General features: G+C 41.2%; 1 protein-coding gene across 3 annotated transcripts in view; it reads right to left on the bottom strand.

Annotated features, from left to right (window-relative positions):
• Positions 1-821: 821 nt before the first annotated feature.
• Positions 822-12,262, bottom strand: part of ACOX2 (acyl-CoA oxidase 2) — a 51,775-nt gene continuing 40,334 nt past the window's right edge. For all 3 annotated transcript variants that reach the window (XM_036738459.1, XM_036738458.1, XM_036738457.1), the window contains 2 exons: positions 9,312-9,444; positions 822-1,447 (listed from right to left, as the gene is read on the bottom strand). In XM_036738459.1, the coding sequence (XP_036594354.1) occupies positions 1,385-1,447; positions 9,312-9,444 (196 nt within the window). In that variant the 3' untranslated portion in view covers positions 822-1,384. The remainder of the gene's footprint in view (positions 1,448-9,311; positions 9,445-12,262) is intronic.

Here is a 12,262-nt window from a genome sequence, read left to right as displayed (position 1 = left end):
TGGACCCAACTCAGCTAAACCAAAGCCTCTGTTGCTTGAGATTTTTTTTTTCACCTTTATTTTATTTTTAATTTATGGAATAAAATGAGCATTTCCATGTGGTGCTTGAGATTTAAAAAAAATTTAATTCTTCTAATGTGAATGCAGATAACCTCGCCACAATGAAAAAAGTACAACCATTTCTCTTCCATCGTCATGTTTTATTTTAAATGACTCTTACGTGGGTCTGTTTCCTGCAGCAAAAAGGATCAGCTGTGATAGCTACAGTTTGCTGATTGCTAGAATATCAGGCTGCTGATATTTTTTGCTCGGGAAAACTGCTTCAGAGCCACACAAACCCTGGGTCATGGGACCGAGGTTGAGTCGTTTCACCTCTGGCTCCCCAAGTCCTCCTGGCCGGCTGTCTCATTTTACTGATGTGATGAACGTCCATTCCAGGGCTAACAAACGGAGCAGGAAAGGACCCTAGGAGGGAAGCCTGGAACCCCAACCAGCAGGGACAAAATGGCAGAATTTTCCTGTGAAACTTCTTTATCCCGTTTAGGCAATGGCCAAGTTCCTGTATTATAAATAGAACTTTAACGAAACCTTAGCAAGCTGACAATTCCCCCTGTTTGGGTGCCTGTAAATTGGGTACAACGCAGCTGTAAATTCAGCTTGCATTTCCTCTCTGTAAAATTCTTGTTACCTTGTTAAGTTACGGACCCCCACCTCCGACCCCCCAGTTTAGGGAGGTCTGGCACTATGAGAGGCTTTTGGAGTATGGGAAGAGGCAGAAGACCAATTGAATCCAGTTTAAGAAACATTTTAAACTCACAATAAAACATTCTCCACATCTTTCTTTATTCAGTCACATGGTCGAGTCGAAAGCCTTGAAACCAGTCATTTTCTTTCAGATTTTTGAACGATGAGTACATTGCTCCATTTAATCATCTAACAACTAAATATTTAAATGGATTAGGTGCAAACTTGGGTTAGTAATATATTGATTTGTGGTAGGATATTCCATAAGAAAATGGTATTTAAAATAGACAATCTAGTACTTTAATTGTGAAAAAATAGTTTTAAATCTGTATAAAAAAATCAGGCATAATTATTGCCCTTCAGAGGATTAGGCTGGTTTGATTATTAGCTCTTGCTTGTATCCATACGTTTCTTTCTGTGAACCTAAGAAGTTTGTCAAGAACTAGGCCCTTGAAGAGGAAAGGTTTATTTTTTCACAGAATGTGTAGAAGCGTACTGCTGAAAGCACCTGTCTAATGGCTAACAATGTGCTTGGCTTTTCCTCAACTTAAGTACCCTGGATTTCCTTTTCTCACAGTATAAATTTAGAGTGCGATTTCCTTCTACTTGAATGTAAAATACAGTTCGTAGTTGGCAAATCTCATAATTTGGATTGGTTACTTTTTAAGAATGGCCTCAGGTATTTCTCATAGGCAGGATTCCCCTGTTTGGAGAAAGAAAGAGAGATTAAAATGACTATTTCAACCAGGATTAATGTCAAGTTTTTCTTCACAGCCAACTCTACATTGGAAAGATTACATAAGATTCTTAATTTTTATTTTTTTAAAGAACTTGTGCTGTGTGAACTTATGGAGAAATATTTTTCAAAGGTCAGTCTCCTTTTTTTTTTTTTTTTTTTACCAGTGTAGATTTCATAGTGTGGATGCACGAGGCCAGTTGCAAAGTACCGTTCAGTCTTTGGTCTTAAAGTTCTGACTCAGTCAACATTTATCAAGTGAGGGCACTGTGCTCGGTGCAGAGGGTATAAGGAGAAAAGCATATACATTCTGGGGCCTCATGAATATGTATAGCTTTCTGCATAAGGTTCTTTGAAACTGGGGAAAAAATACTCTCTGTCCTCGGGGACTACTAGATGAATTTGCCTACTTACCTGAGCTACTTGCTTTTGTAGCAGCAAAGGTTAAAGATGCCAGGAGGGTAAGGTAGAGTGGCAAAGACCTGCTCCTAATTTCAGAACCCAGACCTCTCCTTCACCCCATTTTACCCCCTTCCCTCCTTCCCAATGTGGTAGAATGGACCAAGTGGAAAGAGCCATCCCTTACGCCTCTCCCAGGCTGACGAAGTTCTCTCATTTATCAGAATAAGACATTTAAAAAATAAATTGGCACGAAAGATATTGGTAGGCCTTCTGAAGCCACATTCCACAATTAGTGCTGAAGGTAGGCCAAGATCAGTCAGTGAGTCCAACAAGCTGGGATAAAGGCTGAGGTAGTTTGGATTCTCCCTGTTAAAAATATATATATTTTTTCAGGATGGCAGAATTGGGAGTAGTGAATCAAAGAAAGGCAGATTTGGGATCCACGAAATGACAATTTTCCTAATAACTAGAGCTTCCTCAAATGGAATGGATTGCTTGGGGAGCACAGGCTCATTGTTCCTGGAGTCTTCAGGTGGAGGCTGGATGAATACCCGGGGATATTGTACCAGGAATTTCTGTTCAGTTATGGGTCAGACCAAGTGACCTCTGAGGTCCCTTTCAACTCCGAGTGCTGGTGACTTTTTTTTTTTAAAACTCCTGACACTGTATCCAAAAGTATAATCGTGTTTCACGTACAATTTTCTCTCTCCTCACCCTACCCCAGCAAAAAAATAAAAATAATTGTAGTGTAGCGGCTGTTATATTAATTTGAGCCTATCTCTGATTGCATCGCTTTTCCATTTGTAGGTATTTTAAAAATTTATACACTGTGCATTTTTCTACCCATGTAAATAGGTTAAAATATATTTTATAACAACTAATTCAACTGTTTCTGGAAATTTTGGAGGTCAGCCAGGTTCCATTTGAACCTTTTACCACTGAAACTTTTGGGGCCTTCAAGCTATTTGAAATTACACATTCTTCTAATCAGGGTCACTGTATTCTGAAAATCCATATAATAATGTAGTCGATTATGTTTAAGAACCTGCATAGCTAGAGTAAGAGGCCACATATTCTAAAGTCTCATTTTGTATGTGACATTGTTGTTAAATAGGCTGACACCCCATCAGCTTTAAAATTCAGCAACTCACCAGTGCGGTTCCCTGTTTACACAGAAATGTGGGTATTTAAAAGCCACTTTATAGATCCCCTTTCAGAGTGATATATGATGCTATCATTATAATGGAGTTCTGTATGCTGACATGCTTATGGTGATAATACAAAAATCAGCTAATTAAAGACTCAAGTGCTTTTGGGATATATAAACTATTAAAAGCTATATATTTTTTTTCATGGTAACTTGGAGAAGGACCCGATTCCTTTTGCTGTCAGAAACCTGGTTTTCCCTATAACATGTCAGTTATTTTGGATATAGAGGAGTGAGTTGATTTTTTTTCCTCTGTTGTATACCAAAGGAGGAAAATATGTATTACCATTTAGCCATGTGAAAATTACATATTTTACATATTACATATGTATATATCTACACATACACATACACACGTGTATCTATACATATATATATACACACACATGCACACACACATATGCTGTGAGTTTACTTTTCAGATTAGATCCACTAGTCTGGGTAGGAATACCCTTTTATTTCTCTTTTAGGATTTGTACCATAATATCACAGAACATTAGGGCTGGAAGGTACTTTAGTTTCTTCCTCTTTAAAATAAAGAGTATCAGATGGTCTTTGAGCCTCAGAGCTAGTGATTTACCTGAACTAGTTAGCAGCAGAGCCTGGGTCCTCTGACTCATAATCACAGAACTAAAATCCAGGTTGGAAGGGAGGCCATTTAATCTAACCCATAGATGTAAAGGAATCCCCTTGATGATATCTATGGGGATTCATTCATCTAGCTTCCACCTGACTATGAACAAAACCTCGACAACGCGCCCCCACGCCCACCCCAGTGGTCCTCCAACCAATGTCAAGTAACTTCAAATTCAGTGCCCACTATTCCTCTCAGAGGTGCCCCATTTCACTTTTGGACAGCTCTAATGGCTAGGAAATTTTTCCTTACCTTAAGCCTAAATTGAAGTCTTTGTGACTTCAATCCACTACTCCTAATTCTGTATTTTAGGAACAAGCCAAGCAAATCTCATCTTCTTTCAAATACTTGAGGACAGTGATCATATCCTCACTAAGTTTTTCCTTCTCCAGGCTAAAAGTCCGCACATGCTTTAGCCCATCCTCACATGCCATGATCTCAAGGCTCTTCTCCTGATTTTCCTTCTGATACTCTAGATCATCAATGAGCCTTCCTAAAATGTGGCACCCAGTGCTTAATGGACATGGGGCTCCCGGATGCTTTCCTTCTCCTAATGTAGCCCTAAGTTACAGAAACTTTCTTGGTGAATACGCTGTTGACTCATATTGAGCTTGGAAAGTTCCAGCTATTTTTTTCAGGTGAATTGTTCTTTAGCCTCCATCTTGTCCTTATGGTGTTGATTTTTTGAACCCAAGTGTAACACTTTACATTTATCCCTATTAAATTTCATCTTATTAGATATGGCCCAATACTCTAGTCTATTAAGATAGCTTTTCATCCTGTCATCCTTTGTGTTAGCTCTTCTTCCCAGCTTTGAGTCATTTTACAGTTTTGCCAAGCATGCTTTCTCTGTTTCTAGCCAGATTGCTGATAGAAACGTTGAAATGAAAGCACGGCCCTTCTCTGAAAACCTCCGTTAAAGCTGACATTGAACTTACTGGGTCTGGCCTTTCAATCAGTTGTGAATGCACTTATCTTACTTCTGTCTAGTCCACATCTTTCCATCTCTTCTACAAGGATAGCGTGAGAAATTTTATTACAAGCTTTGCTAAAAATCTAGATAAACCATCTCTATAGCGTTCTTCTGTTCTACTAATGTAGCATCCCTGTAAAAAAAAGGAAATGAAGTTAGTCTGGCACAACTTGTTCTTGATGGAGCCAGGCTGTTCTCTAGAATCATAATTTCCTTTTCTGGACAATCTCTTGCCATCTTTTATAAATTCACAGTTTCTTATACAAGCTACCTTGCCTATTTTCTCATTTGTACAGTGAAATGTTTCTCTTGTTGATGAATAAGTTCACAGAAAGAAAATTTGATTTAAAAAATAAATTCTAGAATTTTGCCTGGAATCAAAATCAAGCTTGTTGGCCTATAGCTCACAGACTCCATTCTCTTCCCTTTTTTGAAAATCAAAAGAACATCTACTTAGCCCTGCAGGTACCTCTTCTAGTCTCCATAGTCTTTCAGAGATCGCTGGCGGTGTCTTGGCATTCATTTTTTCAGTACCTTGGGGTGTAGTTCACTTGGGTTTGATGACTTGAACCCATCAAGGGTAGCTGGGGGCTTAATATCATTTGTTTATTTACTATTTTTTATTTCTTTCCTGTCCAAAGATCATTCTTAGCTCGAGCAGAAGCAGGTGCAGATATCAGAAGCTCTGGCTTCTCCCTTCTGCAAGTTCCTCAAATCTCTTCCACTCTAAGAAGTGGTCCTATTTCTTCTTTCATCCTTCCTTGGACTAAACATCCCACCTAGAGCTTTTAGTTATCCCTAGCTTTCTCCACCAGCTCATTCTGAGCATTAGCATTTCTGACACTATTCTTAGAGGACTGAGCTATGCTTATGTATTCATCCTCTGTTCCCTGTCCTTGCTTTTATTTTTTGTATATGGTTTTTAAAAATCTAAATTAGGTAGTGAATTCCTTGCACATCCATATTAGTCTCTTTAGACAGCTCTTTTTCCTTATCCATTGTATTATATTGGATTGGATTGCAGGCATATTCAGAATTTTATTCTTGAGAATATCCCATCCCTTGTGGGTTGGTTTCCTGTTTAGAATTTTAGTCTATGGGATCCTATTTTTCCTTTGAACTTTTTGAATTCTCTTGTCCTCCAGATCTAGGATATGTGTCTGACTATTCTTGATAACTTTCTTTATCACAAAGATTAAATGGTCTTTGTTTCACTTGAAGTTTCCCGTCATTTCCACCCCAGCAACCAGGTCCTTCCTGTTGGTAGGAATCAGATCCATAATAGAATTTCCATTCCTCCATTTTAAAATGATGTTATCATTAACGTAAGTCATGAAATTGTTAGCTATCCTACTTTTAGTAGTGTGAGAGAGCTCCAGCAGATGTCCAAATGATCGAAATCTCCCATCACTAATGTATTACTCTTGTTTCTTGGACTTGTCTATTTTTTCTTTTGGCCCATATGGTCTGTGGAATACTCTGATGACAAGGTCAGGTCTGTTTCTTTAATGGAACTGTGCTGAAATGTTCTCCACGTTTCCCCAACTCGATGTTCCACCTCCACCTCTCTTCCTTGGTATAGGTTGTCCCCCTAGCCCGGAGCACTCTCCCCACTCCCCTCAGCCTCTTGAGGTCTTCTTTCCAGCTCAGTTCAAATGCTTCCCCCTATGAGAAGCCTTTTCTGATTTTCTCACTTGTTGGTCTTCTTCACCCATTAACTTTGTATTTATTCTGAATATGTTTTGGATTTACTTACCTATCCACATATTGTTTTGGCCTCAGTTCTTCAAGGGCAGGGACAGTTTTGTTTTTGTATTTTCTCCCTAGTATTTTTCATAGTGAGTGTCTGGCACTTAGAAGGCATTTGATAAACATTTATTGAATTATATAAAATAAAATGCCTCCTCCCTCTCATTCTTGGCTTTCTGCACATGAAATTGCCTTCTTACTATGTAGCACTGTTTCCTTCCTCTCCTTGTCTTCCTCCTGTTTCATTTGGATATACAGCACATACACATATGCACACGTATGCGGGCATATATGTGTATATAGACAGATAATATATGTCATTATTGTATTTTAAGGCATGGACCAGAAATTCAAATCCAATCCCCTGATGTTATCTTCACTTTCCCAAACTGCACTGCCACTTAGGAAGCTCTTGCCTTTGATGGAAATGCCCCCTGTGCATCTAAGGTTGACAGCCTCTTGCTCAAGACTTTGTACCCTAGCAGAGCTTTCTGGGTCATTTGTGCCTAAGGGAATTGCTACATATATGTAGTTGTCTGGTCTGACCAGAAGTTCTGGGCTGCATCTTGGCTCTGTGCTCTGGGAAAGACAAGAGAACTTTACTCTTGAGAGGCAGTGGGCTCCAGTGGATAGAATGCTGGACCTGGAGCAAAGATGTGGGTTCAGATCCTGCCTCTGACGCCTAACTGTGTTACTTACATCATGAACCTCAGTTTCCTCATCTGTGAGATGGAGATAATGCCTCTAGTAATTAGCCCACGGGGTTGTCGTGAGGCTCAAATGAGAGAGTTCATGTGAGGTACTTTGTAGCGCAGTGGAAGGGGCCCTGGCTCTGGAGTCAGCCTCTTTCTTGAGTCTTTTTCCTTTTTCTTTTCTTCTTCTCAAATTTCTCCTCATCCTCGGGACCTTCTACGGTCCTCCTCCTCGAATCTTCTTTTAGCTTGATTCCTTTCTCAGCTCGGTCCATTCTCTTCTTTCATCTCTGCCCACTTCTTCCCAGAGGATGCCTTCACCTTTTCTGCTCCTCCTTCACCTTCCTATTTTCCCTTCTCCAAAGCTCATTGCTGGTGTTTGCAATGATTCCGGAGCCAGCCTGATCACCCTCACAATTCCTCTTTCATCTGAAAACCTTCTCTTCCTACTCCTTCCGTACCTGGGAAGGGGCATGCACCAACGATGCCTGGGCCAGGCCTTTGTCTGCTCAGCCGCATGGCCTCCAAGCCATTCCTGGACAGCCAGGACATGTCCAACTTAGGACCTGCCAAGGAGAAACAGCACTGTCCTTGCCATTGGCAAGGTACTTATAAGTAAAATAGAGCTGATGCAGTACTCTTAGTGCAGAATGGAAACCTTCTGGAGTGAAAAAAACACCGTGGACTCACCCTTTCCACTGGTTATGTTGGGAGGGGGCAGTGAGGAGGGAAGGAGTGTGACTTCATTTAAAATGGTGATCTAAAATTAGGCTTGATATTGACATGACGAAATGCAAATTAAGTGTGAATTTAAGTCACAGAGCTGTCAATGCAAGGATGTGGCAAGACACCTTTTTGAAATTTCAAGAAGAAAAAAAGTCATGTTTATTCACTTTCATTATCCCAGTAACACATTTATGCTATAGAACATGGTGAAACATGTTTAAGTACCTATAGGCAACAAATATGAGGTCATGTTCTAAATCAGGGCTTCTTAGCCTGGGGCCTGGGAACTTTAAATAAATAAATATATATTTGATAGTCATTACTACAATTGGTTTCCTTTGAATTCCTATGTAATTTATTTATGCATTTAAAAACATTAAAAATGCAAATTTTAAAAAAATTTGAAAATTAGTCTGAGAAGGGCTTTATGGGCTTCACGAATTGCCCAAGAGGGTCCATGATGCCAAAGAGGTAAAGAAGCCATCTATGTTAAATCTGCTGTTACATTAATTAGATATAGGTCACAGAGCCCTCAATGCAGGTTATAGATTTTTTAATTTAAAGATCCATGATTTAATTGCTGGGAACACTCTTTCCAGTGACTCCGATGGCAACCCCACGACATCTTAACCTGTATGACTCTTGTCTGGTCTTTTCTTAAATCTCCGAAGAGTCGCTGTACATTGCACTTAGATCGCTTCCTTGTGTTCTTAAAAAAAATTTTGTGGGGGGTGGGGTAGAGCTGTGCCCAATAATCTGAGCCTCAGTTTAGAGTCAGAAGGGACTTGGGACCCACTTATTTTATAGGTGAGGAAGGTGGACCCCAGAAAGGTAGTAAGGGACAGCTGGGATTTGAATCCAAATCTTTCCATTAAATACCATGAAAAGGATGAATGGGGTATTAATGAATGTGCCTGAGACTCAGGAGAGACAAGCTGTCTTTGGGACCAAAGGCCACAGCTTTCTGATGAGTTTCCAGGCTAGCCTGACTTCTAATTACATAAAATCCTTGTCTTCCTTCAAGGAAGAGCTGATTATCTGAGAATGGTCATCGTAACTGTTGTCCGTCACCATCAGGGCCTCTGCTCTAACTCCACCTCTCTCCATGGAACACAGTCTTTGCAGCAATAAATGTCACTTGGATTTGTCACTCGAAAGCCCCGTGCTGGATGAGCATGCACTTTGGGCCTACATTTAGAGCCTGGCGTGTCGTTCCAGCTCCCCATCCCTTGTTCTCAGCAGTGTCTTCCTGGCTCGAGCTTCTCATGGGCCCGGACCTCTCCCCCTCGCCTATGTGCTTAAAATACTTTTAATTGATTTCCGTTAGGTTGAAAATCACATGGTGTGGCTTGTCTGTTCTGCATTCTAGAAAACTAGACAACAAGGAGATAAATCCTGGCCTTGTTCTCTGCTCTCTTGCATAATTGATGGCATGTTGCACTCCCTACCTCAGTATTGGTTGGTGATAGCTGGGCCCACTCAAACAGCCGCTCGTAGGCATTTCCGTCATAGCAGCCAAGTGCGGAATTTAAGGACTCATCAGAGAAGTCAAAGGCATCAGTTAATAAAACTGCATCTTTCCTAAGAGAGAGAACATAGGAGTTGATGAGTTTCTTTCAGATTATGTTCATGTGGCGATTTCCTGGTGGGGATAACAGTGTTGGCGGGGCTGTATTCATTGCTTCCATCATAACCAAAGCATCCTGGTACCCAGTGAATAAATCAACAGTGTGGGCTTCTCTGTTTTTACAGGGCTGCCACAGCCAACATCTGGGTGCTCACGGAAGATCATCACTAACCCTCAGGTCTCTGTGTACTCTGCGATGTCAGACACTAATCTGGCATCTGTCACTGCTACTTTTCACACAGTTCAGTGTCTTTCTGGGTGTCTCTTGAGCAGCTAGAAGGCACTAGTGGATGGAGCTCTGAACTTGGAGCCGAGAAGACCAGAATTCAAGTCCTACCTCATTCCGTTAGTAGCTGTGTGACCCTGGGCCAGTCACTTGACCTTGCAGCCTGTTTCTTTATCTCTAAAATGGTGATAATGATCACACCTTTCTCAAGGGTTGTTGTAACATGTATAAAGTGCTTACACAAATTATTACTTCTAGACCTCCTAAGAAATTGTATTATGATGATTGTCCTATCTGCCCCTATACAGGCATTGCCTACTTTAGCTTTAGAAATCTTGCCATAAGACCTGGGATTGCATTGATGTGGACACTCCCTCTGCTGACCTAACATCCAGCTGACAGCTTTATGAGAGTCTCCAGCTGCTACAAAGGAAATGCATCATCTGGTGGCCGGCCTTCTCATAACTGGGTGGTTCAAGTGTAGACAGTTTGGTTCTTGGGACAGCAGATGTACAGCTCATTTCCAGCCCACATTCAAATGCTTTCTCACTTAGAAGGACTCAGGGCCATTGCTCTAGAAGGAGCCGTAGAGGTCATTTGCCCACTCCAGCATTTTACAGTTGAGGAATGGATGGCCTTTAGAGCCCTTGGGGCAGAGGAATGCAGATAATTGGCTCCATGCTCTGAAAGAGGCATCCTCTAGTTCTCTGGGAACCAGGTCATAAATGAGACCCGTAAACAGACAGACCTCACACAGCTAATTAAAAGCAACTCATTTTAAGTAGGATGATGTGTAAGGCCCAGAGATCACTGGGTGCAGTTCTGTTTCATTTGAATATTGGGTGAGGATGGGATTTAATTGGGTTTGGTTATAATTTGGGAAATGGTGGTGTTCAGGGTGATCATGGGATCAGAGATTGAGACTGTGGAAGGGATCTTAGAGGCAAATTTAGGTCAGCTTCCTCGTTTTACAGCTTCGGAGACTGAGGCTGAGACAGAGGAAGGCAGTAAGTGACTGAGGCAGCAAAGCATCTGTATCAAGGAAAACTCCAATATCTTTTGTTTTATTCAATAAGAACATAGGCAAATATAAATTTAAGAAAGTTATTCCATGTATGTTAGACACGGCACTTTGCGTATTTCAGTTTGTCTTTTGGACAATCTTTGCTGTTTAGTAGAAGAAGCACTGGCCTCAGAGTCCAAAGGCCCGGGTTCAGGACCTCATCCTTTCAAGCTGCGTGACCTTGAGATAATCACTTAACGCTATGGACCCCCAGTTTTTTCATCTCAAAAACAGAGAAAATGCTTGTACTACCAACTTCACAGGGTTGATATGAGTAAGGGGCTTTATTAGCTTTAGAGGGGGCTGTAAATAAGGGCTATTATTAATAATTAGCTCAGTTCATTAGTACTATTATAAGCCTCAATAGCATTATCACAGCATTACATTGTGTATTATAAATACTGCATTATAAAATAGAGCGATAATGAATGTGATACATATTCACTGTAAAATGTTATCTCCTATTAGCAGTATGGTATGCAGATAGAAACATTAATGGCTTTTGAGTCAGGAAAACCTTCGTTCAAGGTCTGGCTCTGACACATCCTGGCTGTGTGACCCTGTGCAAGTCACTTACCCTCTTGGTGTCCCAGGCAACTCTCTAAGAGTGAGTTACAGAGGAACTGCTGATCAGCATCAGTGGAGGGAGTTTTTGTGCCAGGAGTTCCAAGCACAGATTACATCATAGGCCCTGGCCTTGCCTCCTCTCCCCACCCCCACCCCCAAAAGTGAAATAAGAGACGTGTTTGCTTACTAATCAATCGCTTTGAAGCACCTATGTACACAGCCAACGTGCTGTAACACGAGTCAACATAATTTACTGAGTTGAGAAAAAACACGATGGTTCTTATTCCACTATGAAAATCTTGTGGAAGATTTTAAAGCCCGGTGACAACAGTCTCTGTCAACAGGGGGCTAAGAGAATAACAAATAAATGGAAATGGAATGCCTGCTGGTACAGCCTGATTCTGTGGAGTTTGTCTAAGGTTCATCAGGCTGTCCTGATCCCCCACACGGCTGCAGTAAACCATTTCGGGCCTAGAGCACAGGACCCTGGCTCCACAGCGTTAGAGCCGATGGGACCTTGGACGGCATCTAGTACAGCCCCTTGACAGAGGTGTGAGGGTCATGGTGAGGAAGAGCAGAGCTGGCTCGTGAATCCAGGTCCTCTCATTCTTCTGCCCCTTGCTGCCTCTGAGGTACTCACCCTGCCTATATGCTTAATGTTCACCTGGGATCATGCTTTGAGAATGCTCTGACCAAAATTGTGCCTTAGCCAACAGACTTTGTAAAAGTAGTTTAAACTCTTTCAGACACATCACTGCGTTTGGTAGAATATGCATTTCTGATTACTTTGGTTACCAGTGACTTCATCATATAGCTTACAATTTGTCTGTGACTTGGAGAGAAACCTTCAAGAGTAGCAGTCATTGAAAAACTCATCGCATTAATAAAAGAACCATAGCCAACCTGCCAGTGACCC

This window comes from Trichosurus vulpecula, chromosome 9 (assembly GCF_011100635.1).
Source record: "Trichosurus vulpecula isolate mTriVul1 chromosome 9, mTriVul1.pri, whole genome shotgun sequence".
In the NCBI taxonomy this organism is placed as follows: domain Eukaryota; kingdom Metazoa; phylum Chordata; class Mammalia; order Diprotodontia; family Phalangeridae; genus Trichosurus; species Trichosurus vulpecula.
Note: the sequence above shows the minus strand (reverse complement) of the source record. Positions and strands in the feature narration are given on the sequence as shown.